A 27,826-nucleotide genomic window follows, 5' to 3' on the forward strand; every position below is an offset into this window, starting at 1 on the left:
CTGTTGTAACCCTCTGACATCCCTGAGCAAACCCGGCCCTCTCTGTGAAATCAATCAATGTTGAGCTATATGTTGGTGCTTGTGTGTTTTTGTGTTTGTGTGTGCTGTGTGTTTTTTTTTCTTTAAATCCGGACGTATGAGTCACTGAGCTGGGTTGCTGTTACCAAAAAAACGCCCCATCCTTTTCACTGTTTCTTTTTATTAACCTTTATTCGGGGGGATTTCATGGCTCTGGAGGTTTAAGAGGATACAATGCCCCGACCAACACAGTTTGTGCGGGAACCTCGATGGACGAGCTGGTCTTTCCCGAACCATCAGTTTTGCATGTTGGTGTGCCCCACATCTTTCCATGCCAGCGACAAAATCAAGACCCCCATCCTAAGTGCCAAAAGCCAGGTAGAGGGGAGCTCACCTGGGGCAAAGCGTTGCTTCGGATAAATCGGGTGTCTGCTCCCAGCAACACAAAAAGTTCACCTTTCTCATTTTTTTCAAAAGAGCTTTTTTTTTAAAGAAAGAAAAATAAAAGTGTGAAAAGTTTTCTAATGCCATGCATCTCTTCTTCTTTATTCCAAATTGATGTCCCATCATGGCGAGCAGTTTGCACAGGTGAGTGGCCAGTCCTTGACTTTAATGGAATGAGTGACGATGTTTTCTGGGAGTGTCTGGTGGTGTGGTTGGCAGTGCATAGCCCCACAGGACTGACTGTGAGTGAGTGAGCGAGCGAGGGAGACCCACCACCAGGATTGCTGACACTTTTTGGCCCATTCAGCATCTCTCCCTCATGGCTTTCAGTTAAAATGCTCTGATTCGTTAAAATCCAGCTGAAGCAACAAGGAAACCTCTCGCAGTGATGTCACTCGGTCAGTGTTGCCCAGTGGGAATCTCTGACCAGCAATTGGTGTTTCTGTGGCGACAATATTTTAGCCACTTGCATAAATCTTAGTGGGAAACTTTTTATTTGCAAAATAGGTCAAAGTGCTTCATGCGTGAATTACTGAATAGGCAGACCATTCAGTCACTGTGGAACTAAAGCCCTCACAATGATCAGAAAGCTCTCTGCTCGTCCTTTTACTGTTTTACCATCAGCCGCTCACAAAGGCCACATGTATCAGAATGAGTATTGAGAGCGCATGACCAACAATGGCCTGTGTCGCTCATTTATTTACTCATCCAAAATTGGCGGCAGCGACATCTTCACTCCCAGTTAGCCAGGTGTGGTTACTGCTGGCTAGAGCGTTAAGACAACACACTCGACGTTCGGTACAAGTGGCGTGTTTGCTGTCAAGAACATATGTAGTAGGAAAAGGACAACGCCAGGTTGTCCCTGAGCCTGCTCCGCCATTCAGTCACATTATAGCTGATCTAACCCACCTCAACCCCACTTTCCTGCCTCTGTCCCCATACACGGGGGAGAAATTGTTTTGACTGGCAGGAAGGTCAGTGACCAGAAGACACAAATTTAAGATCATTGACAAAAGAGCCAGAAAGGAAATTAGATTTTTCTTTTTAAGCACAGCGAGTTATTGTGTTCTAGCGGATTCTACAGTAAGTTTCGAAAGGAAATTGGGTAAAGACTTGGAAGTAGAGAAAGTCACAAGGTTGCGGCTGTGCGACTGATTGGATAACTTTTTCAAAGAGCCAGCACAGTATTATGATCCCAGACCAGATGCCAACAGTGGCTAGGATACTGGACAGAAACACCAATATTTTATTTTAATTTTGTAAGACTGTGAGGAAAGGATACCCCACTCCAGGCCTGATTGCACAAAGAAATAGGCATCTGGTTTATTAAAACTACTAGCACAGTATTAAAACCTTTAGCATCACAGCAGAAAATAGCTTACAATTACCCATAAGACCATAAGACATAGGAGCAGAATTGGGCCACTCGGCCCATCGAGTCCGCTCCGACATTCAATCATGGCTGAGATTTTCTCATCCTCATTCTCCTGCCTTCTCCCCATAACTCCTGATCCCCTTAAACAGTACTACTCAGTACAGTGATTAATTGCTATGGTAGCAAAGGTTTAAGGTGCAAGGGGCAAGGTTTAGAGGAGATGTACGAGGCAGGTTTTTTACGCAGAGGGTAGTGGGTGTCTGGAACTCGCTGGCGGAGGAGGTGGTGGAAGCAGGGACGATAGTGACGTTTAAGGGGCATCTTGACAAATACATGAATAGGATGGGAATAGAGGAAGACGGACCCAGGAAGTGTAGAAGATTTTAGTTTAGACGGGCAGCATGGTTGGCGCAGGCTTGGAGGGCCGAAGGGCCTGTTCCTATGCTATACTTTTCTTTGTTCTTTATTCCCACTTAAACACCAAGAAGACAAAAACATCTCAATTCCCAACCCACTTTAACTACCAATGGCACATAGGAATACTTGCGTTACAGAAACGTTCTTTGAGAAAGAGAGATCTTTGGATCCTGCTTTAAGACAAGATCTGACTCCTGTCAGACTCATGCAGAAACTGTATGACTTCAGAAGCTGTTTCTCAGCTTGTTTCAGTTCTGCCTTGTCCTCGGACAAGTCTGCGCTGCTTTAAAGACTGTTCACCTCTTTTAACTAGACTGCATCGAGAAAAACCTGACTTGCGGTCACAGCTTCATCCAGAACCGAACTGACCTGCTTTTCCTACAAAATGCCTGGTACTTTAGCCCCACCCAGTAATGACATCATCTTACCAAGCTGAAATCTAATTAACTCCACAGGGAATGCCCTTAAACAAATCAAAATTCCATTAGCCAAAGCTTTTTACGATACTTTAATTGCACCCAGCTCCCAAAATATATTTGCCTTTCAAATTTGGATTTATTTTAAAATATCACTTCAGCAGTCACACAGTTGTTTAACCCTTACTGCACCAAATACCAATAATACAATACATTTGGAATGCCTACCTTCATACAACAGGAACGATAGGCCTTGGGTGCTGTCAGATTCTACGATGTTGCAGCGAAGAACAACAAAACAAATCTATCATTGGGGCCATTTGAGCAAGGAGGAGAAGTTTTGGAAATTGTGAATATTTTAATTGGAGAAATAGTGGCCAACGTGAGACTTGGCTGGGGTATCGAGGATACGATGGGACAGACACAAACTGGTCCTTGGGACATATGTCATCACAAACTCTACAAGTGGGCACAGGCTTTATTACAGAAGAGGGATGGTGGGGTGGGGTGGGGGTTAGTGGGTGGGGATGGCAGGGTTGGGCCTGTTCTTGTCATAGTTTCAGTCCCACAAAGAAATGGGCCTTGCTATCAACCGCTTTCTTGACTGCCTTGCCTTCCTTTTCAGTGATTTGTTGGGATTAGTCCCGGAAGCTCCCCACTGAAGACAAACTGTGGAGATTTCAGGGGTGGGGGGGGCCGGGATAGCCCGGGTAGCCGAAGATCCCAAAAGACTGAGAGCATTTGGACAAAGAATGCATCCACAGGAGTCCAGCTGCTACCCGTGGCCCTATGGTCCCTTTTCATAGAATCCCTACAGTGTAGAAAGAGGCCATTCAGCCCATCGAGTCTGCACCGACCCTCTGGACTGCCCATCCCCGTAACCCCACCTAACCTTCGGACACTGAGGGACAATTTTTTTGCGTGGCCGATCCACCTAACCTGCACGTCTTTGGACTGTGGGAGGAAACCGGAGCACCCGGAGGAAACCCACGCACACACGGGGAGGATGTGCAGACTCCGCACGGCCGAGGCCGGGATTGAACCCGGGCACTCCTGGCGCTGTGAGGCAGCAGTGCTAACCACTGTGCCACCATGTCACCGTTTCCATGGCACCTAGCCCAATCAGGGGGCTGGTTCATATCAACGACCTGGGACATGGCCATTTTTCCGTGCCTGGATAGGTCCATGCTGGAGCAGGAGAGGTTAGTGGTGTAAGCATGGGGCATGAAAGCCTGTGACCCTTTTGCACTTGGGACTAGCTAACTGGGTTGGACGGGCTCCTCCAGTCCTGAGTGCTCCTGTACACCTGCGGCATTTTCCACCACCTTGTGATGCTCTGAAGCACTGCTTATATTCGGAGTATAGACACTGTTGAACAATAAGCTGCAGACATTTTGTGTCCAGCAAGATCACAAAAACAGCAGTGACCAGACAACCTGTTATTTTAAGTGATTTTGGTTAAAGGACACAAGGAAGAACTCTTCCACTCTTTGACAATGCCACTCGGATGAGAAGATCCAAACTATAAATCTGGGCAGAGCAGATAAGGAGAAACCTCCCATTGGCCGAAGGGTTGAGAAGCAGAGTGGATGCAGGGATGATGGTTGGGGACAGGGGTGGATGGGTGGGGGAAGAGTCTAAAACAAGGGGTCACAGTCTCTGGATTCAGGGTAGCCCCTATAGGGCTGAGATGAGAAGAAGCCTCTTCACTCAGAGGGTGGTGAGCCTGTGGAGGCCAGGTCACTGACCCCAAAGGTGGCCAGTGGGATGGAGAGAGCATGGCTTTGAGGTGGATGATCGGTGGTGATCACGTTGAATGGGGGAGCAGGCTCGAAGGGGCAGAATGGCCTGCTCCCGCTCCTATTTTCTTCGAAACAGCGGACACCGATTCAAGGTGATCGGCAAAGACAGGAAAAACCTTTTCACACAGCGGGTGGCTAGGATCTGGGATCTACCGCCTGAATGGACGCAGATTCAACCATGGTCTTCAGAAGAGTTAGATAATTTGATGAGTAGAAATTAATTACAGGCCTGTGGGGAAAAGACAGGGGGCTAGGTGAGTGACATTTGTAGAAGAGTTAGCACAAACACAATGGGCCAAATGTCCTCTCCCTGTGCCTGTCGCATGTCTATGATTTTCACGAAGAGTGCATCGTCACAGCTCTGAATCCAGTGCTTGTTGGCACCAATGTAAGAAGTAAACTGAGTGACAACACTGCCTGGGTACCCCCTTTCTTTGCATTAGGTGAATCCACCTGCAGCTCCCATTCGATTATTTTGGGCACATAACCGAAAGAGAAAGCTGAATGGTGTTCCCCAACCTTCCAAGGATGGTCAGTGCAGAAGCCTGGAAGCAATTCCAACTGGTTTGAGTGAAATGAAAATGAATGAATGAAAATTGCTTATTGTCACAAGTATGCTTCAATGAAGTTACTGTGAAATGCCCCTAGTTGCCACATTCCGGCGCCTGTTCGGGGAGGCTGGAACGGGAATTGAACCGTGCTGCTGGCCTGCTTTAAAAGCCAGCTCTTTAGCCCTGTGCTAAACCAGCCCCTAGTACGTATTTTCCATGGAGCGGAGGTGCTGGTGCCACCTGTGGGCCTGGGTGAATGGTGCTGGAATGTTTCAGGAGAGATGGGTGACACTCCCGTGATTTCTCCTCCTTATCAACCACGTGGTTAACCAGCGAGAGATGAAAACGTCCTCTTTCTCACCCCTGCGGGCTGTGGTTGGGTGAAATCTGCGGGGCGTTGTCAAACCTGGAGACTTGGGTCTGGGCAACATCCTGACCGCAAGGACCGGTGAATGCAGGAAGTGGCTCCTCCAGTAAAGAAAACCCAGAACGTTCTGTGGTTAAGGGAGGGTGGGGGCGATGGAGAAAATTGTCCAGCAGACAAATAATGCAGAAAGAGGCTAGTTTTCAGTGCAACCCTGTATTGCCAAATGGGAACCTGCCCTTTTGACTGAGGATGGTCCACTGGTCGAAGCCAGGACAATGGATTAATTTCCCAGTCTGATGGAGTTGGTTGGCAGGTGTTAGGATTGGAATGATGTTGTCTCCCTGGCTGCAGGTATCATTTTCCTTTCAAGCGATGATTGATTCCTGAGTATGTCCTACCATCTGGGTAATACTCCATCTCCACTATCCAGGGCTCAACCTCCGCTATCCATTTACCAGACTCGGGAGCTCTGAATACCCTGTCACATCAGTGCCAGTGAGCCCCTACCGATGAGCCTCAGTTCGGCTTCTAACCTCCGAGTACTTCCCGATGTAAGTTGTTCCTGACACCACTGAGATTGGCCCTGAGACATGGGGCAAGGCCAGCAGTTGCAATCCGAACCTTCCTATTTCTGAATTTGATAAGCAGCAGTAAGACAAAGACTTCTGGCACAGTCACCAAATCTCCTGAAGGTTAAACCAAAGTTTTGGGGCCACGGGTTGGGAGATTTCGAGTGATTCTGGCTTCCGACCATGTCTGAAAACTTCAATCAGCAGTTCACCTTTGTGTTGCTTCTGAGGGAAGCGGTGAAACCCTTTGTAAATACCTTTCCTTCAGCCGTTTTATTAATTTCTCCATTCTGTTGATCCAAGAGTTTGAATTGTGCATTTTGTTTTAAAAGAGAAAGCAAAAATATAGGCTGCATTTCAGTGAAGTGACTCAAAAATCATTTGAATGTTTCTGTCGAGGATTGCAAAGAGACAACGATGAGTTTATGGATTGGACAGACTTGATGGACCAGCTGCCTTTTTTTGAGATCCTTTGGGATTCTTTTTTAATTTTGTTGAGTAAACATTGCCCACAGCAAGACGGGATTTGATGGGTACCCGGGGTATGGGATAGTAAGAGAAACCGTGGGCCGTTATACGGATCCCGTCCCTTCTCCAGGATCATCTGACTGCAGAAGTGATGGGCCAAATGGCCTCATTCTGCTCTGTAACCATTTTGTGAATCTGAGTGACCCCCTTTCTACATGATCCAGGTGCCAACAAGATCAGACTGACCATGGGGGGGTTAATGTGACCAACCATTCAACGTTGTCTTGACGTCTTCAGCAATTGAAAATTAACCTTTTGGTAACTTGGGACTTAAGTAAGGGCTTAAAAATTAAGTACCTTTTAGAACTTTTCTTTGAACAATTTTATTAATGTTTAAGACATCAGAGCATGGGGCAGGTGGGAGAAAAGGCGTTTGACTGAATCACCCAGTCAGCTAACGAAGGGTCCATTCACATTCCAAGTTGTTGTGGGAGGACTGATGTCGGAGGTCTTGTGGTGCAGTGGGTAGTGTCTCTGCCTCTGAGCCGGAAGTTCCTGGTTCGAGTCCCGCCCCAGGGTTTGATGACCACGGAAGGTGTGTTCATAACAGGTTGAGTATCAACCTGCAAATCTTTCCAACACACCAACGACAGGTGGTAAGAGTGGGAGAGATCCCAGGTCAGGCACGTGACGGAAAGAAAGTTGGAGCCTCGACCATCACCATTCATAGCTCCAAACTTAAACATGCACGTAAAATTGTATGTTGCCACAGCAACTCAGGACCCCTTTGGCCGGTTGGCTTAGTCGACGGGACAACCGGTGTGGACCAGATTGGTGCCAACGCCACGGTGTGTGGTTCCTGTTCCGGCTGGGGTGGATTTGGGACCTGCCTCCTTGCCCGATCCTGGTGGAGATCGTGACGCTGTGGGTCAGATCTGCCTTCAGGCAGAAAACTGGAGGAGAAGCAGGACTGATGGCTCAAGCGACCAATGGGAGGAGGATGGGAATTGAAGGTCATGTGATAAAAGCTCCACTAATATGTCCAACCAGTCGGTGGCAAACACTGGGAGTGGAGGAGGGGAAGGGTCGGGGGGTGTTCACCGCAGCTGGTTCCAACTTGTTGTCCGCTCACTTTCGTGGAGAACAGCAAAGGAGTGCGTGTGCTGTGGGCAGAGCAGCGCAGTCTCAGCACTGGGAGATAAAGCTCTCAGTCAGAGACTCTTACAGAGCAGAAAGAGGCCCTTCGGCCCATTGTGTGTGCTAGGATTTGACAACCCACATTTGCTTTGGCTGCTCCCTTCCTCCTGCCTGAAGTATTTGATTCTTTGGTAGGCTCCAGGTGGGGAGACTGGACGGAGTGGGGGAGGGAACCAACCACCCTCTGAGAAATCTGGCTCAACTGCCTGAGCACAGGAACTGAGTGCCGACCCGCTATTCGAGCACAGTTGGCATCACAGTCACCCATTCCTCTGACAGCGGGCGGCTATCAGGAGTAGGAGCTGCGGCTGACTTAGCGTCCCCAAACTTTCCCCCCCCCCCACCTCCCCAAAGCATGTACCCTGGGCTCGCATTTAACACCCGGATCAGCCCCCCTCCCCGCGACACTGTCCAACCTGCAAGTGAAACTTGGAATCTTTCTCAAATACTACATCGCTCCTTCTTGTTAGATGAACCAAGCTGAGCCAAGGGAAGAGCAGCTTTTTTAAAAAAAAATGCATTTATCTCCCTTGGAAGGTTTGAAGCTAATGTTTTGATGCCGGGCATCGTTACAGCCTGGACTGAGCTGCCCGAGAGGCCGGTGGAAGCAGATTCAATGGAAACTTTCAAAAGGGGATCGAATAAATGGTTGAAAAAAGGGGCAAGGGCGGGGATGTGGGATTGATTGGATAGCTCGTTCAAGGAGCTGGCACAGTTTTGTACGATGGGCTGAGTTGGCCTCCTTTCATGTTGAATCATTTGATAACTTTTGTTTTTTCCCCTCTATTTCCTTTGTGACAGACCCCCAGCTGAAAGGTATAGTGACGAGACTATTCAGCCAGCAAGGCTTCTATCTACAAATGCAGCCTGATGGCACCGTTAACGGCACCAAGGACGAGAACAGTAATTACAGTAAGTTGTGACACCCCCGGCCCTGCGCACAGCTTTGGGAAGCTCCGCGGCAGAGCCAGACACTGCCCCCCGACATCGCGAATAAAAACAGAGAGCGCTGGAAATACTCAGCAGGTCTGGCAGCATCTGTGGAGAGGGGAACGGTTCATGTGTTCCGTCGAATGTGACTCTTCTTCCATAAAGCCTGTGATATCTCTGCAGCTTTGGGCGCTGGAACATTCTACACACATGTCGGGTCCAAGCCGCAGGAGGCCAACTCCACTGGCTGACCAAATGATTTAATTTTAAAAAAAATTTAGAGGACCCAATTATTATTATTTTTCTAATTAAGGGGCAATTTAGCATGACCAACCCACCCAACCTGCACATCTTTGGGTTGTGGGGGTGAAACCCACGCAGACACGGGGAGAATGTGCAAACTCCACACGGACAGTGACGCAGAGCCGGGATTCGAACCCGGGTCCTCAGCGCCGCAGACCCAGTGCTAACCACTGCGCCACATGCCGCCCTCGGCTGATCGAATGATGCTGATGGGCTACGTTGCTGGGTGACTGGGGAGGGGCTGTGTTGCTGGGTGACTGGGGAGGGGCTGTGTTGCTGGGTGACTGGGGCGGGGCTGTGTTGCTGGGTGACTGGGGCGGGGCTGTGTTGCTGGGTGACTGGGGCGGGGCTGTGTTGCTGGGTGACTGGGGAGGGCTGGGTGACTCGGGGAGGGCTGGGTGACTGGGGGAAGGCTGGGTGACTGGGGGAGGGGCTGTGTTGCTGGTTGACTGGGGGAGGGGTGTTCTTGGTGGCCTGGGGAGGGGCTGGGTGACTGGAGGAGGGCCTGTGTTGCTGGGTGACTGGGGAGGGGCTGTGTTGCCGGGTGACTGGGGAGGGGCAGTGTTGCCGGATGACTCGGGAGGGGCTGTGTTGCCGGGTGATTGGGGAAGGGGCTGTGTTGCTGGGTGACGGGGAAGGGGCTGTGTTGCTGGGTGACGGGGAAGGGGCTGTGTTGCTGGGTGACTGGGGGAGGGGCTGTACATGGTGGCCAGGGAAGGGGCTGTGTTGCTGGGTGACTGGGGAGGGCTGGGTGACTGGGGGAGGGCTGGGTGACTGGGGGAGGGGCTGTGTTGCTGGTTGACTGGGGGAGGGGTGTTCTTGGTGGCTGGGGGAGAGGCTGGGTGACTGGGGGAGCGGCTGTGTTGCTGGGTGACTGGGGAGGGGCTGTGTTGCTGGGTGACTGGGGGAGGGCTGGGTGACTGGGGGAGGGCTGGGTGACTGGGGGAGGGGCTGTGTTGCTGGTTGACTGGGGGAGGGGTGTTCTTGGTGGCCTGGGGGAGAGGCTGGGTGACTGGGGGAGCGGCTGTGTTGCTGGGTGACTGGGGGGGGCTCTTCTTGGTGGCCCTGGGGAGGGGCTGTGTTGTTGGGTGACTGGGGGATGGCTGGGTGACTCGGGGAGGGCTGGGTGACTGGGGGAGGGGCTGTGTTGCTGGTTGACTGGGGGAGGGGTGTTCTTGGTGGCCTGGGGGAGGGGCTGGGTGACTGGAGGAGGGCCTGTGTTGCTAGGTGACTGGGGAGGGGCTGTGTTGCCGGATGACTGGGGAGGGGCTGTGTTGCCGGGTGACTGGGGAGGGGCTGTGTTGCCGGATGACTGGGGAGGGGCTGTGTTGCTGGGTGACTGGGGAAGGGGCTGTGTTGCTGGGTGACGGGGAAGGGGCTTTGTTGCTGGGTGACTGGGGGAGGGCTGGGTGTCTGGGGGAGGGCTGGGTGACTGGGGGGGGGGCTGGGTGACTGGGGGAGGGGCTGTGTTGCTGGGTGACTGGGGAGGGCTGGGTGACTGGGGGAGGGCTGGGTGACTGGGGGAGGGGCTGTTCTTGGTGGCCTGGGGGAGGGACTGTGTTGTTGGGTGACTGGATGAGGGGTGTTCTTGGTGGCCTGGGGGAGGGGCTGGGTGACTGGAGGAGGGGCTGGGTTGCTGGGTGACTGGGGAGGGGCTGTTCTTGGTGGCCTGGGGGAGGGGCTGGGTGACTGGGGAGGGGCTGTGTTGCTGGTTGACTGGGGGAGGGGTGTTCTTGGTGGCCTGGGGGAGGCGCTGTGTTGCTGGGTGACTGGGGAGGGGCTGTTCTTGGTGGCCCTGGGGAGGGGCTGTGTTGCTGGGTGACTGGGGAGGGGCTGTTCTTGGTGGCCCTGGGGAGGGGCTGTGTTGCTGGGTGACTGGGGAGGGGCTGTTCTTGGTGGCCCTCGGGAGGGGCTGTGTTGTTGGGTGACTGGGGGATGGCTGGGTGACTGGGGGAGAGGCTGTGTTGCTGGGTGTCTGGGGGAGGGCTGGGTGTCTGGGGGAGGGCTGGGTGACTGGGGGAGAGGCTGTGTTGCTGGGTGTCTGGGGGAGGGCTGGGTGTCTGGGGGAGGGCTGGGTGACTGGGGAGGGCTGGGTGACTGGGGGAGGGGCTGTGTTGCTGGGTGTCTGGGAGAGGGCTGGGTGTCTGGGGGAGGGCTGGGTGACTGGGGGAGAGGCTGTGTTGCTGGGTGACTGCAAATCCCAATTCTTGAAATTGCCCTTCCCAAGGGCATTTCAGGATGGGTTATAAAGTTGCTTGCCTAATCAACAGAGCCCACTTCCCATGAAAGAATATTTAAAAATTGGGTCAAGTAGATCAGATGTCACTTGGTGAACATTTAGGGGATAGTATTCATTATATCATGTGTTTAGATGGAAAGAGAGATAGAACAGTCCAGAGTAACACAAATTAACTGGCGGACAGCCAACTCTATTGGGTTAGGAATGGATCAAGGCCGAATAAATGAGGGCCAAAGGTTGGCAGGGATAGAGTTGCTGAACAATGATCTATCTTAAAATACGAGCTGATTCGGGCATTGTGAATTCTAACGGGAGTTCAGGAGCACAGGAACCTGGGAGTGCATGTGCTTAAAATCATTGAAGGTGGCCGGATAGGTTGTGTGAACAGCCAATAAAACATAGAGTATCCAGAACTTTATTAGTGGGGGTACAGAGGACAAGAGCAAAGAGGTAATGCTGAATTTGTGCAAGTCACAAGTTAGCTTCAGAGTGTTGTGTCCAGTCTGAGGCACCACACTTTCGCAAAGATGTGAAGGCAGTGGAGAAAGTGGGTAAAAATTGACGAGAATTGTTGCAGGAGAGTGGAACTCGGAAGATTTGCTGAATTGGTGAGCGGTTGCAGACATGATGGTCCCAATCCTGGAATCAGTGAATGGCCACGGCACATCAAGAGATTATATGGCCCGTCCTGTCTGTACCAGCTCTCCAAAGGAGCAGCTTCTCTAATGCCCCTACCCAGCCTTCCCCTGTAGCCCTGGTAATGTACCATCCCTCGAGAGCGAGGGCTGAATGTCTCATTCCTGTCCCTGCGAGAAATGTATTTGTGCAGAGAGTTGCTGCAACATGAAATGTTCTGCTTGGCTGGGACAGAGATCATTACAAAGCTGTAGTAGTGTTTGAAGCAGAGAAAGAAAGAGGACTTTTGGGAGAGAGTGGGGCTGTGGGATTATTTTGGGGTTGATACAGGGCTATGGGGAGAGAGTGGGGCTGTGGGATTATTTTGGGATTGATACAGGGCTATGGGGAGAGAGTGGGGCAGTGCGATTAGTTTGGGATTGATACAGGGCTATGGGGAGAGAGTGGGTCAGAGAGATTAGTTTTGGGATTGATACAGGGTTACTGGCAGAGAGGAGCAGAGAGATTAGTTTGGGGTTGATACTGGGCTATGGGGAGAGAGTGGGGCAGAGAGATTAGTTTGGGGTTGATACCAGGCCATGGGAAGAGAGTGGGGGAGAGAGATAAATTTGAGGTTGATACAGGGTTACAGGGAGAGAAGGGCAAATAGATTAGTTTGGGGTTGATACTGGGCTATGGGGAGAGAGGGAATGAAGCAGTGAGATTAGTCCAAGGTTGATTCTGTGCTATGGGGAGAGAGGGGCAGAGAGATTAGTTTGAGGTTGATACAGGGTTACAGGGAGAGAGGGGCAGAGAGATTTGATTGAGGTTGATACTGGGCTATGGGGAGAGAGGGACAGAGAGATTTGTTCGCGGTTGATTTTGGGCTGTGGGGCAGAGAGATTAGTTTGAGGTTGATACTGGGCTACAGCGCGAGAGGGGCAGAGAAATTAGTTTGGGGTTGATACTGGGCTATGGGGAGAGAGTGAGGCAGAGAGATTAGTTTGGGGTTGATACTGGGCTATGGGGAGAGAGTGAGGCAGAGAGATTAGTTTGAGTTTGATACTGGGCTACAGCGAGAGAGGGGCAGAGCGATTAGTTTGGGGTTGATACAGGGTTACAAGGAGAGGGGCAGAGAGATTAGTTTGGGGTTGATACAGGGTTACAAGGAGAGGGGCAGAGAGATTAGTTTGAGGTTGATACTGGGCTATGGGGAGAGAGTGGGACAGAGAGGTGAGTTTGATTTTGATACTGGGCTACAGCGAGAGAGGGGCAGTGAGATTAGTTTGGGGTTGATACTGGGCTATGGGGAGAGAGGGGCAGAGAGATTAGTTTGAGGTTGATACTGGGCTATGGGGAGAGAGTGGGGCAAAGAGATGAGTTTGACTTTGATACTGGGCTACAGTGAGAGAGGGGCAGAGAGATTAGTTTGGGGTTGTTACAGGGAGAGAGGGGCAGAGAAATTAGTTTGGGGTTGAAACAGGGTTACAGGGAGAGAGGGGCAGAGAGATTGGTTTGGGGTTGATACCGGGTTACAGGGAGAGAGGGGCAGAGAGATTAGTTTGGGGTTGATACAGGGTTACAGGGAGAGAGGGGCAGAGAGATTAGTTTGAGGTTGATACAGGGTTATGGGGAGAGAGTGAGGCAGTGAGATGTGTTTGAGTTTGATACTGGGCTACAGCGAGAGAGGGTCAGAGAGATTAGTTTGGGGTTGATACTGGGCTATGGAGAGAGAGAGTGGGTCAGAGAGATTAATTTGAGTTTGATACTGGGCTACAGCGAGAGAGGGGCAGAGAGATTAGTTTGAGGTTGATACTGGGCTATGGGGAGAGAGTGGGACAGAGATGAGTTTGACTTTGATACTGGGCTACAGTGAGAGAGGGACAGAGAGATTAGTTTGGGGTTGTTACAGGGAGAGAGGGGCAGAGAAATTAGTTTGGGGTTGAAACAGGGTTACAGGGAGCGAGGGGCAGAGAGATTGGTTTGGGGTTGATGCAGGGTTACAGGGCGAGAGGGGCAGAGAAATTAGTTCGAGATTGATACTGGGCTATGGGCAGAGGGTGGGTCAGTGAGATTAGTTTGAGGTTAATGCTGGACTATGGGGAGAGAGTGGGGCAGTGGGATTAGTTTGAAGCTGCTTTAGCAAAGGGATGGTGGGTGTAATAGCTTCTTATCCTTGTGCTATAGAGCTCTGTGGGATAAATGTCTTACTTTATATAAGGGAAGATGTAACTAATGGCTCAGTGTACTCGGCTGGGGAATTTAATGAGTTGTTATTTATCCTAACCTGCTTTCTGGATCTGAGCCATCAGCACCGTTTGAGAGAGAATCTGTTCCTGGCAGTCACAGATTTTGACTTGACAAGGAAACGGATGAAGTCTGTCTGGGTGTGAACAATCCTTTCATTGCCAGAATCTTCTGCCAGTGCAGTCTAATTTACATGCAGAAAATTCTTGTTATTGTGCAGCCGTCCCTTCCTCATCACAGGTGTGAGCTCTCCTTCTCACTTCACTTTCCCAAATGACACAGACGCACTGTGACAGAGCCGGAGGAACCCATTCAGCGCCTTGAGCTTCTTCCCCTGCTCACTTTGATCAAGACTGATCTGCATCTTAATTCTGTCTGCTCCTGTCGGTTCCATAATCTCCTAATGCCCTTGCTGAAAAGTATTCTTAATTGCTTGGGGTTTTTTTTTGACTTGGTTATTTTTGCGGTTCACACGAGGAGATTGCACCCTGCAGCCACAGGAATGCGGGAATGCTTTGGGGCGGTTCTGCGTAGGATAGAATTCATTGAAGGTTGGGATCTGAATGTAACTGCGATTCACAATGAAAAGGGAACTTCAATTGCTGGCTGCTTTGGTGTGGTTCTATTTTTATTCATAGCGATCAACACAGAGAATCCCTTGTTATAAAACTGCTGGAATAATCTGTGCCGCTCTGCACGTCGTCTGGGAATTCTTCTCCCAGGGAACTACCTGATTTTGCTTTCACCTCTATTCCCTCGTCGCCGAAGAACAGTTCTGGCTGAAGTTTAGAACACCCACGTGCTCCTCGCAGAACAGCAGTGCTGCTGTCGCTGTTGTCCTGGTTAAGCTTGTCTCCGAGTCTGTGGCAGCTGACTATCGCACCCAGCACACTGATTAGTGTGGGGATTGGCATGGTGTAGCATTGAGCACTTCATCCAATACAGGACAGACAGAATGCAGAGTAAAGCTACTCAGTAACCCACCACCCGGTTAGATACCCAGCTAAGTTCCAGTGTAAAAGGACCTTAACAGCAGAGGCTGTTATTTAGACTTAACCTCGCACTCTTCAGCTCAAGCACAGTAGCACAGTGGTTAGCACTGTTGCTTCACCGTTCTCCCCCGTGTCTGCGTGGGTTTCCTCCGGGGGCTCCGGTTTCCTCCCACAGCCCAAAGATGTGCAGGTTGGTGGATTGGCCATGTTAAATTGCCCTTATGTTAGGTCGGGTTACTGGTTTACGGGGATAGGGGCTGGTTTAGCACAGTGGGCTAAACAGCTGGCTTGTAATGTAGAACAAGGCCAGCGGCGTGGGGTCAATTCCCATTGAAGCCTACTTGTGACAATAAGCGATTATTATTATTAGGGTGGAGGTGAGGGCCTAAGTGGGGTGCTCTTTCCAAGGACCGGTGCAAATCTGATGGACCAAATAGCCTCCTTCTGCACTGTAAATTCTATGATCTTCACAGCGCCAGGGTCCCAGGTTCGATTCCCGGCTTGGGTCACTGTCGGAGTCTGCACGTTCTCCCCGTGTCTACGTGGGTTTCCTCCGGGTGCTCCGGTTTCCTCCCACAAATCCCGAAAGATGTGCTGTTAGGTAATTTGGACATCCTGAATTCTCCCTCAGTGGACCCCCATCATCAGGAACATCCTTCCTGCATATACCCTGTCTAGCCCTTTATCCCAAATCTCCTCAGCAATATTCGCTGCAAAGTTTTTTCTGAAATGAAATTAAATGAAAATCGTTTATTGTCACAAGTGGGCTTCAAATGAAGTTACTGTGAAAAGCCCCTAGTCGCCACATTCCGGCGCCTGTTCGGGAAGGCTGGTACGGGAATTGAACCCGCGCTGTTGGCCTTGTTCTGCTTTACAAGTCAGCTGTTTAGCCCACTTAGCGAAACCAGCCCCTGTTTTTCCCCCAAACCGTAGGGTTTCTAATATACTCACACAGGATCCAGAACATAAAGTGTCGTAAAGCTTGCTGATTAATTGCTTGGGATCCATGGAGATCAGGATTCCACCGGGGAGATGGAAACGCCAAGATGCATAGTTGCCTTATTAAGATAAAGTCTCTTGAAATACTTGGAAAAAAAGGAGTATCTTTGAGTATCAAATTGTTGACATGCCTTCTCAAAAGATGACAGGGAAGCACCGTTAAACATGGCGCCCAAAATACAAATACCTCTGTCGCTCCAGATATCGAATCCATGGTGCGCATTCCGGGTGACCCTGAATGGGAGAGGGAGTGGATGTTAATTTTGATCTCCTTCCAGCTGATGGACCATCCTCCATGCTCTTATAGAGTATTAATAATTGTAGGATTTTCGCACTTGACAGACCTCACGGCGCCAAGGTCCCAGGTTCGATCCCGGCTCTGGGTCACTGACAACGTGGAGTTTGCACATTCTCCTCGTGTCTGCGTGGGTTTCGCCCTTGCAACCCAAAGATGTGCAGGGTAGGTGGATTGGCCACGCTAAATTGCCCCTTAATTGGAAAAAATGAATTGGGGACTTTAAATTTTAAAAAAAAGTTTCTGCTCGGCAATTCTGCCAACGCATTCCATTTAAAGGAAATGGAAGTCCCTGATATTCTTAAGGATAGAACGTTCATTGTAGTGCGCAATTACCACCACATAATAGTAATATTTATTGTCACAAGTAGGCTCACATTAACACTGCAATGAAGTTACTGTGAAAAGCCCCTGGTCGCCACATTCCGGCCCCTGTTCGGGTACACAGAGGGAGAATTCAGAATGTCCAATTCACCTAACAAGCGCGTCTATCGGGACTTGTGGGAGGAAACCGGAGCACCCGGAGGAAACCCACGCAGACACGGGGAGAACGTGCAGACTCCGCACAGACAGTGACCCAAGCTGGGAATCGAACCTGGGACCCTGGCGCTGAGTACTAACCACTCTGCTACCGTGCTGCCCATGATAACATGATAGATAACAACATTAGATCAGGCAGGAATTAATAGTGACAAGGGTTGGAGTGCGGGGTTTACAGTGACCAGCAGGTTGCTGCTCCAGATTATTGCCTCCCACAGAGTTCACAAAAGCCAAGGTATTAGTCGGATTGTCGAATGTCTTTTGCAGAATTGTCGGATACCATCCTCAGTGTAGCAGGATAATTCACTCCTTCAGCCTTGAATTGCTTTCTAACTTCATCGAAACCCCTGCACTTCTGCTGTGTCACTGCCAAGAAGTCTTGGAAGAAAGAGACCTTCGCCCCCTCATAGAGCAAGGCCTCCTTACACATCGCCGCTTCCAATGTTCTTTGACTGTCTCCAAAGTTATGAAAATGAATAATTAAGCAGGTTCAGTCAGCAGTAAGGAAGGCAAATGCAATGTTAGTATTCATGTCGAGAGGGCTAGAATACAAGTCCAGGGATGTACTTCAGAGGCTGTATAAGGCTCTGGTCAGACCCCATTTGGAGCATTGTGAGCAGTTTTGGGCCCCGTATCTAAGGAAGGATGTGCTGGCCTTGGAAAGGGTCCAGAGGAGGTTCACAAGAATGATCCCTGGAATGAAGAGCTTGTCGAATGAGGAATGTTTGAGGACTCTGGGTCTGTACTCGGAGTTTAGAAGGATGAGGGGGGGATGTTATTAAAACTTACAGGATACTGCGAGGCCTGGATAGAGTGGATGTGGAGAGGACGTTTCCACCTGTAGGAAAAACTAGAAGCAGAGGACACCATCTCAGACGAAAGGGACGATCCTTTAAAACAGAGATGAGGAGGAATTTCTTCAGCCAGAGATGGTGAATCTGTGAAACTCTTTGCCACAGAAGGCTGTGGAGGCCAAATCACTGAGTTCTTTAAGACAGAGATAGATAGGTTTTTGATTAAAAGGGGATCAGGGGTTATGGGGAGAAGGCAGGAGAATGGGGAAGAGAAAAATATCAGCCGTGATTGAATGGCGGAGCAGACTCGATGGGCCGAGTGGCCCAATTCTGCTCCTATGTCTTATGGTCTTATGAAAATGAATAATTATGGGACAGGATGCTGATTGTCGGTAGGCCTCAAAGACAGGATACGATATGCCTAGCTTTCATGTCCAGTTTAAGAAAACATGACAGCCAGTTCTCAACAAATTTAACAGAGAGCTTACCCTCCACTCCTGGCAAACTGAAGACCCGGACATTTTGGCTCCAGCCTCAGTTCTCCAGGCCATCCTGGAATTCTGACATACCACGTAGCTGATTTTCCAAGCGGGCCTCAACTGAGGAACATACATTTTCGACAGTGAGGATTCTTTCCCCCGTTTCATCGAGCCTCTTGCTCGTATTCTGCAGTTCAATCTCATGAGCACTGATCCTCTGCCCCAATAAACCCAGTTTATCATCAACGACGTAAATAATATGAGTACATAGAACATTACAGCGCAGTACAGGCCCTTCGGCCCACGATGTTGTGCTGACCATTTATCCTAATCTTAGATCAACCTAACCAACACCCCTTCAATTTACTGCTGTCCATGTGCCTGTCTAAGAGTCACTTAAATGTCCCTAATGACTCTGACTCCACCACCTCTGCTGGCAGTGCATTCCACACACCCACCACTCTCTGTGTAAAGAACCTCTGACACCCCCCCTTCCTTCCTCCAATCACCTTAAAATGATGTTCCCTCGTGACAGCCATTTCCACCCTGGGGAAAGGTCTTGGCTATCCACTCTTATCCATGCCTCTCATCACCTTGTCTCCCTCTATCACGTCACCTCTCTGCCTTCCTCGCTCCAGTGAGAAAAGCTCGAGCTCCCTCAAACTTTCTTCATAAGACATGCCCTCCAGTCCAGGCAGCATCCTGGTAAATCTCCTCTGTACCCTCTCCAAAGCATCCACATCCTTCCTGTCATAAATTTTTTGTCAGTGATTTTCTTGGGATTCCTCAGCATTTTGTCACGAATGCCTTAAATCTTCCGGGAGCATAATGTGTTCTCATTCCCGGATTAGGTAAGGAGGGGCTGTGTACGCAAGGTAAATGAGGGGATTAAAGGATGAGTAGCGACAGAGCCCAGGGAAATGCTGCTATTCCCACGTTTGCATCACGTGACCCCCAGGGGTCAAAGAATCATAGAATCATAGAATTTACAGTGCAGAAGGAGGCCATTCAGCCCATCGAGTCTGCACCGGCTCTTTGAAAGAGCACCCTACCCAAAGTCCACACCTCCACCCTACCCCCATCACCCAGTAACCCCAACCAACGCAAAGGGCAATTTTGGACACTATGGGCAATTTAGCATGGCCAATCCACCTAACCTGCACATCTTTGGACTGTGGGAGGAAACCGGAGCACCCGGAGGAAACCCACGCACACACGTAGAGAACGTGCAGACTCCACATAGACAGTGGCCCAAGCCGGGAATTGAACCTGGGACCCTGGAGCTTTGAAGCAATTGTGCTAACCACTATGCTACCGTGCTGCCCCTCGATCATTTAAGACAGGGACGAGGATACATTTTTTTCTCTTGAGGGTTAGCGAGTCTCTGGACCTCTTCCTCAAAGGGCAGAGTCTTTGAGTATTTTTAAGGCCGTGATTCTTGATTGAAGACGGGGTTGAAAGGTTACCGGGCGTGGGCAGGAATGTGGGGTTGAGACTACAATCGGATCGGCCATGATCTCACTGACTGGCAGAGTGGTGAGTGTCCTACCCCTGCTCCTAATTCTGACCTTCGTGAGTTTAGTGTCTCAACAATTCGTCACACAGCGGCAATAGTGGAAATCCGGAACATTTTCCCCACCCTGTGGATGCTGGAGTTTGAGTTTTCCAGGAACATGGAATTGAGGTGTAGATGAACCCTGATCTAATTAATGGCGGAACCGATTTGAGGGGCTGAATGGCCTGGTCCTAACTGAACAGTTAATGAACCAAAGTTGCTGCTAAAGATGACTATTGTGTCAGTACACTCTATAAAGATCTGGATTGGTACCAGCAACGCCATCCCTAGCTCATCGAGTGTGTGATTCTGAAGCATTCCGGAATGCTCTAATGAGGTCATTTACATTTTTCTCTGCTGGAAATCCTGCTGCTCAGTATTCCCAAGAGCCTAAGGTGGCCATAATCTGTTTTGTTTAAACGTGGATGGTTTAGAATTGGATTATCCACCTACAGGCATCAAAGTCACTGGTATTAATGATGCACGCAGTTAAAGAGCTGGAGATTCGTTGGTGGCATTCGTGTTTGCACGTCTGGCCAGCACAGATAAGATTCTGTTGTGGCAGCGCAGATTTACTGCTGCTTAGAACCTGAGCAAGGAGATCAGTTTAGGTTTGAGAGGAAATGGCGATTAGAGTAAAGTTTTGGGTGCAATGGGCTGACTTTCGGCTGATTAACAGCCTTCCCCTGAATGTAGTTGGATCGAGCTCTTCCTTCTTGGCTGGCCTGACTACAATTTTAATTGGATTTGAGTGAAATTTAATTACCTGGGGAAATTTCCAAAAGTTAGTTCCACCACAGCTGCTGGCAGTTCATTTGAAACCTCAGTCATTCAAAAGTAAGATTTTCTTTTTATTGATTACTAATTGTACTTTCCCAATGCGGACCTGAATTTTCTCGATTTCATCCTTCAGTGTTGGCCTGGTTAGTTAGCGCATAGATTGAGTTACAACAAGAAGAAGCTGTTTTCCGATTGGCCCTCACCAGATTGTTACTTCTTCCCCCTCACGAAGCTAACTCCCCCCCCCCCCCCCCCCAACAGACGCTGCAGCTACACACTGTATTGCATAATAATAATCTTTAGTGTCACAAGTAGGCTTATATTAACACTGCAATGAAGTTACTGTGAAAATCCCCTCGTCGCCACATTCCGGCACCAGTTCAGGTACACTGAGGGAGAATTCAGAATGGCCAATTCACCTAACAGCATGTCTTTCGAGACTTGTGGGAGGAAACCGGAACACCCGCTGGAAACCCACGCAGACACGGGGAGAACGTGCAGACTCCGCACAGGCAGTGACCCAAGCCGGGAATTGAACCCGGGTCCCTGGCACTGTGAAGCAACAGTGCTAACCACAGTGCTACCATGCACTACCTTGCCTTCGCCCCCAGTTCCTCTCAATTTAGGGGCTGTTTAGCACTGGGCTAAATTGCTGGCTTTGAAAGCAGACCAAGGCAGGCCAGCAGCACGGTTCAATTCCCGTAACAGCCTCCCCGAACAGGCGCCGGAATGTGGCGACTAGGGGCTTTTCACAGTAACTTCATTTGAAGCCTGCTTGTGACAAGCAATTTTCATTTCATTTAATTTTCATTTCATTTCCGTCCAGCACATTCCCTTTACAGATTAGTTGTTTATCAATCTTCCGAGCCTGCAGTGGTATCGTCCCAGAGGTCTCCCTTGGACCTATGCACAGAGCATCCTCTTGTCCTCACTCAGCCTCAGTCGGATGTACGTTTTCCACCGCCGTCTGCAGTGACCCTTTCACCTTTCCATCTCCAAGCTCTTTCGCATTTTCCTGACCATCTGCATCTCCTTTTCAACCCTACCCTCCTCACCTTCCACTTCCTGTAACATACTTCCAGCTTCCCCTCTGGACCTTACTCAGTTGGCATTCCTGCTTCTACCTACTCAATCATACTTTTGGGTTCTGTGTCTGGCACTCATATTTCCGTCAAGTCACTTTTTCAGTTGGATTCAACATGAGGAATCACTGGTTGAAAAGAGACCAAGGGTCATCTCGTTTGCCTTCTACCGACCTATTAGTTGTATCTTTGGGATCTTGTTTTTCCTGGGCAGCACGGTAGCACAAGTGGCTAGCACTGTGGCTTCACAGCACCAGGGTCCCAGGTTCGATTACCCGCTGGGTCACTGTCTGTGCGGAGTCTGCACGTTCTCCCCGTGTCTGTGTGTGTTTCCTCCGGGTGCTCCGGTTTCCTCCCACAGTCCAAAGATGTGCAGGTTAGGTGAATTGACCACGCTAAATTGCCCTTGGTGACCAAAAAGGTTAGGAGGGGTTATTGGTTTACCGGGATAGGATGGAAGATGATTGAGCCTGTAGTGCACTCCCAGAAATGGGATCACCCCCTTCTTGTTCCTAAATTCTACCCATTTGGCTTAATTTGAGGAATCTACAAATATATTATCCCTGAGTACTGCCATGGCGTTCTTCCTAATCAATAATACAATTCCTCCTCCTCTTTTACACCCCCCTCTAAGATGCCTCAAACTTCTAAACATTGGGATGTTCAGCTGCCAGTTTTGTCCTTATTGAAACCAAGTTTCTGTGTTTGCAATAATGTCATAATTCCATGTTCTGATCAACACTCTGAGTGCACCAGTCTTACCCGTCAGGCTCCTTGCATTGAAATAAATGCAGTTTAGCCTCCCAATCGTCCCATCTGCCTTATCATACCCCTGCTTGCTCCGACCACTGGACCTGCCTGGTTTATCCTCTATGTTTGACTCCCATCTCCTCACCCACTGTTACTTTGGATCCCATCCCCATCTCCAAATGAATTTAAACCCTGCCCAGTAGCATGAACAAGTCTCCCTGCTAGGATATCTGTCTCTCCTCCTCGATAGCCTCTCCTTTATCTTGGTGGCTCAGTGGGTAGCAATCTCATCTCTATGTCAGAAGGTTGTAGGTTCAAATCCCACTCCAGACACTTGAGTATCTAATCCAGATTGACACCACCTCTGAGCGCAACGGTGCGAGAGGAAAGCTCACCACTGCCTTCTCAAAGGAATCTGGAAAATGGTTAATAAATGATGACCTTGCCAACACTCCACATCCCGAGAACGAATTTTGAAAACTGCCCCATTGGTTACTTTATTTATGCAGAGTTTTAAGAAGGCAGCCCACCAGCACTTTCTCCACGGCAACTGGGGATGGGCAATAAATGCTGGCCCACATCCCTTGACTGAACAAACAAAATCGTTCACAATGCCAATGCTGTTTAATCGAAGGGGCAATTTTCTGGATTGCCTGCCTGAACTTGCAGCCAAATCTGCCAAAAGAAAGTTGTGGCGACTTGTTGAGAGTCAGAAACAGAATGCAGCGCTGTCTGCTGGGATTGCTGACCAGGGGGCAGAGGGCAGCGCTCCCGCCTCTGCGGCAGTAGGTTGTGAGGTCAGGGCGCACTACCAGAACCGAGGGAGTGCTGCACCGCCGCGGGGCTTCAGGTGACACGTTAAACCGAGACCCCTCTCAGGTGGCTGTATAATAACCCATGGCAGTGTTTCGAAGAAGAGCGGGCAAGGGTGGTGTTTTCCCTGTTGTCCCGGTCAATATTTATCCCTCAATCAACATCACTAAAAATAGATTACTGCTTGCGGGAGTTTGCTGTGCGCATTTGGTTTGCTATGTTTTCATCTGTATAACGTTGGCTTCTCCAGCTGTAAACCAATGTTTGGGACATTCCGAGATCACAACGTGCTGTATAGAAATACAAATCTGCACTTCTTTCAAAGCTGGGGACTTTCAAAGCTCTTTGTACTTGGAGATCCACCAGTTAATGTTTGTCATTAGGTAAGATATGATCGACGGTGCATTTGAGACATTGTAGTTGTTGATGTTGTAAACCGCTTTTTCTCTTCCCAGCTCTCTTCAACCTGATTCCTGTGGGACTGCGGGTGGTGGCAATTCAAGGTGTGAAGTCTGGTCTCTATGTGGCCATGAATGGGGAAGGTCTCCTCTACAATTCGGTGAGTGCAGCCTCTTAATTTTCCCGTTCATCGGTGTTGGATTCAACAATTATAGGAGGGGGGGGTCCTTTAAAATATTAGCTAAAATGTATTGGAAAATAAAATGATTCTTGAAAATTATTGAATTTGCAGAAATAGGCATAAGTTATAAAATTGGCTAAACTTTTGAATACTGTCTATGACTGTCTCAAATGGTACAAATAATGTACTGCAAGTAAGAGATATGAGGGGACATTCAACGAGTTTGAAACAATCTCGTAACTGAGATCAGATGTGACGTAGGGAGTTTGAACATGGGACAAGAGTCATGGGAAAGATAATTAATTTTGAGTATTTGATTAATGTCTAATTAACCAATCACCTGTTAAGTGACTGACACTTTCCTGAACGAATCAAGGGGGTCTCAGCTGAGAATTAGAACCAATGTAACTAAGTAAGGGGCTAAATCTAGATAAGGATTCCCTTAAGAATGTGATCCGTTTGACTAGAGAGAAACGTTTTAGCCGTTGAAGATCCTTGAAGCATTCATAAAAATTACTTTTGAGGCCTTTTGTTGAAATGACTTTTAATTTGTAAATCAGGAGTCACTTTTATCTTCAGGTTTTTGCTTTCACTCTTCACTGTCACAAGGACATTTCAAGGCATGCAGGGAAAATCTTTTGATTTCATTTCGTGTGAATGCACCAAAATGAGTTCTTAAAGAAATAAACAGTTCTTGTATATTTATTCAAACCGGACTGAGACCTTATCGATGAGCGAGAGATAAGGGAATACTTACGATCGGTCATGAAGTAACATTAAACCTCAATTGGGTGTCAGGCCTCAGGCACCTCTGTTCAAGACCATGGGTCACTCACTGTCTACCCTGGGTTATGGGGAGCAATTTAATGAGATGGAGAGGTTTTGTCAGGCTGAGCTCTATTTTAAAATTTATTGTGTGGACGCAAAAATCACGAATCTCTGAATTGATAAAGTTTCATATCCACAAGTATTATTTGGAATAAAGACTTTGATTGAAGAAAATGTTCAGTATCTCTCTTTCTTAATACTGTTCCCCCCTTCTCTCCGCCTCAGTTGAGGAATGATGTTTGAAGTTGAGTGGATTGGCTTTGGTAAGGTTCAGGCCACCCACAGAGTTGGATCGTCCTCCCTTTGCGTTTCTAGGAGTTGGTGTGTGCTCCGAGACTAGAGTCCCTCCTATTCTTCCCACACCATTCCCCAGTCACGGTGGAAGAAAATGGTTCAAGGCAGCTTCCCGCCTCGTCAATGGGAGGGAGACGGCATGGGGCTGCTTGGAATGTGGGATGTCCCCGGGGGAGTTTGCTGGAGAGGTCTGATTACTGCAGCTGGTTTGGATGGCAATTGGCTCACAGCACAACCTGTCTCTTTTTCGAGGATGAATATTCGGGAACCCTCACGGGTACTCATTAGATTACTGGCTCCATGTGCAGTTTCACACTGTTGGTGTTAATGCCTCCTACGTGTGTTTGAACAGCTCAGTCTCAAAGTTAAGTATTTGAATTGCGGATAGCGATGAGGACTGTCGGAGGATACAGCAGGATTTAGATTGTCTGGAGACTTGGGCGGAGAGATGGCAGATGGAGTTTAATCCGGACAAATGTGAGGTAATGCATTTTGGAAGGTCTAATGCAGGTAGGGAATATACAGTGAATGGTAGAACCCTCAAGAGTATTGAAAGTCAAAGAGATCTAGGAGTACAGGTCCACAGGTCATTGAAAGGGGCAACACAGGTGGAGAAGGTAGTCAAAAAGGCATACGGCATGCTTGCCTTCATTGGCCGGGGCATTGAGTATAAGAATTGGCAAGTCATGTTGCAGCTGTATAGAACCTTAGTTAGGCCACAATTGGAGTATAGTGTTCAATTCTGGTCGCCACACTACCAGAAGGATGTGGAGGCTTTAGAGAGGGTGCAGAAGAGATTTACCAGAATGTTGCCTGGTATGGAGGGCATTAGCTATGAGGAGCGATTGAATAAACTCGGTTTGTTCTCACTGGAACGAAGGAGGTTGAGGGGAGACCTGATAGAGGTATACAAAATTATGAGGGGCATAGACAGAGTGGATAGTCAGAGGCTTTTCCCCAGGGTAGAGGGGTCAATTACTCGGGGGCATAGGTTTAAGGTGAGAGGGGCAAGGTTTAGAGTAGATGTACGAGGCAAGTTTTTTTACACAGAGGGTAGTGGGTGCCTGGAACTCGCTACCGGAGGAGGTAGTGGAAGCAGGGACGATAGGGACATTTAAGGGGCATCTTGACAAATATATGAATAGGATGGGAATAGAAGGATACGGACCCAGGAAGTGTAGAAGATTGTAGTTTAGTCGGGCAGCATGGTCGGCACGGGCTTGGAGGGCCGAAGGGCCTGTTCCTGTGCTGTACATTTCTTTGTTCTTTGTTCTTTGTTTGTTTGTTAAGTTAGCTATTTATTTATTACTTCTCTAAAAGACGTTGGGATGGATTCTCCAATGCCCGACGTCGCGATCAGGATTCCCGATTGGATGGAGAATGGAGCGTCAGCGCTTGGTCCGATGTGATGCTCTGGTCCCCCGCCGGAGGCCTCAGCGCGCCACCTGTCCCGTGCCAGCAGGAGGATGCAATTCGGTGATTTGCATTCATTTCAATATAATTAATGGGCTGGAAGCACAATTCATCACCCCCCCCTCCCCACCCTGTTGACCACCGACCCTCACGGTGGAAATCCACCGAGGTGAGATTTGGTGCATGTTCGCCCAAGTGACGCCCTGACGCGGTGGACCCTGAGGGGGTCAATGGGGTCAGTGCATAATTGAGATACCCCCAAGGCTCCCTCACTGCACCCCACAATCATCTCCTGCTTCTGAAAAGTAAGGGCATCCCCACCACCACGGGAATAATGGACCACCCCCTCCACACAGCATGAGGGTGACCCGACCTCCCATGACCCTCCCCCACTGACCCCCCCAACAGTCCCCCCCCCCCCCAATCATAGACCCACATCAGTCACCTGTCTGAAAGCTGAAGAACAGTCCATGCAGTGTGTGAAAATTCACCGCATTTTCATTTACCCTTCCCTAACATCTGCTGCCTCTGACAAAAGTGTTTAAAGCAGCAGCTGTTACAGGTGTCAGAGCGTTCCTCGGAAAAGCCAAGTACACATGAAAGGGCTTCAATCCCTTGACAGCCTTTGAAATGCAAAGCTCCCATTCAATTTCAAACAGCAGGTACATTTCACGAGCCAGTGATTGGCAGTTTTATTTGTCCAAAGATAGGTGCTTTGTGAATTGTTTCGCTATCTTTCCCTTCATGCTTGAATGCATCTCACATATCCTGCTTTGATGCTAACCAGAATGTTTATAAACACTCGCTGTGAGGGCAGCACGGTAGCATAGTGGTTAGCACTGTTGCTTCACAGCTCCAGGGTCTCAAGTTCGAATCCTGGCTGGGTCACTGTCTGTGCGGGGTCTGCACGTTCCCCCCGTGTGTGCGTGGGTTTCCTCTGGTTGCTCCAGTTTCCTCCCGCAGTCCAAAGATGTGCAGGTTAGGCGGATTGGCCATGCTAAGTTGTCCTTAGTGTCCAAAAAGGTTAAGTGGGGGGTTACTGGGTTAGGGTAGATACGTGGGCTTTAGTAGGGTGCTCTTTGTAAGGGCCGGTGCAGACCCGATGGGCGGAATGGCCTCCTTCTGCACTGTAAATTCTATGAATGGGGAATGGCGGAACAATACCGATATTCCGATGAAATCCGGCCACTTCTCCACTGGAGGGACCATTTAAGCCCCAGATCGGAGAATCCTGGCCATTATTTCTACAGGCATCGGTTGCCTCTATTTTGTGGCTATTCCTGATATGTGAATGTCTTGTCGATTATTTTGGGAAGGCCTGCTGCTCAAATCCAAACCTTATTCTGTCCTTGCCTATTGTTTGTGTGGGTGCGGGTGTGAATTTGTGCTGATCCCCTCACCGCTCACTCACACTGGGGGCTTGTGGCTAATTGCACCAAACTCCAGGGGGGATCAGTTCACCAGGTTACAGTAACCGAGTGGATAAGGTACTAGACTGGCAGCAGAGGCTCAGCTACCAGGGAAGCCCCATGATGGCCCAATCATTCTTTCCAGTTTCCTGGTCCCTGGCTGATTAATGTCGAAGGAGAGTAAATATTTCCAAAGAGTCTTGGTGTTATAAATCTCGAGCATTAATGGAACCAAGTTCTCCCCAAAAATTGCACAAGGGAAAAT

The 27,826-nt window shown here is 49.3% G+C and overlaps 1 protein-coding gene across 3 annotated transcripts in view; it reads left to right on the forward strand.

The window, feature by feature from the left end:
* LOC140389533 (fibroblast growth factor 12) overlaps positions 1-27,826 on the forward strand; it is a 401,431-nt gene that overhangs the window by 234,128 nt on the left and 139,477 nt on the right. For 2 of the 3 annotated variants that reach the window (XM_072473728.1, XM_072473727.1), the window contains exons 2-3: positions 8,426-8,536; positions 23,493-23,596. In XM_072473728.1, coding sequence (XP_072329829.1) covers positions 8,426-8,536; positions 23,493-23,596 — 215 coding nt within the window. Of the gene's footprint in view, positions 1-575; positions 607-8,425; positions 8,537-23,492; positions 23,597-27,826 lie in introns of all 3 variants that reach the window. The other variant, XM_072473726.1, reaches the window with a different exon arrangement.

The sequence above is a fragment of the Scyliorhinus torazame genome, chromosome 14 (assembly GCF_047496885.1).
Source record: "Scyliorhinus torazame isolate Kashiwa2021f chromosome 14, sScyTor2.1, whole genome shotgun sequence".
NCBI classification, from domain to species: domain Eukaryota; kingdom Metazoa; phylum Chordata; class Chondrichthyes; order Carcharhiniformes; family Scyliorhinidae; genus Scyliorhinus; species Scyliorhinus torazame.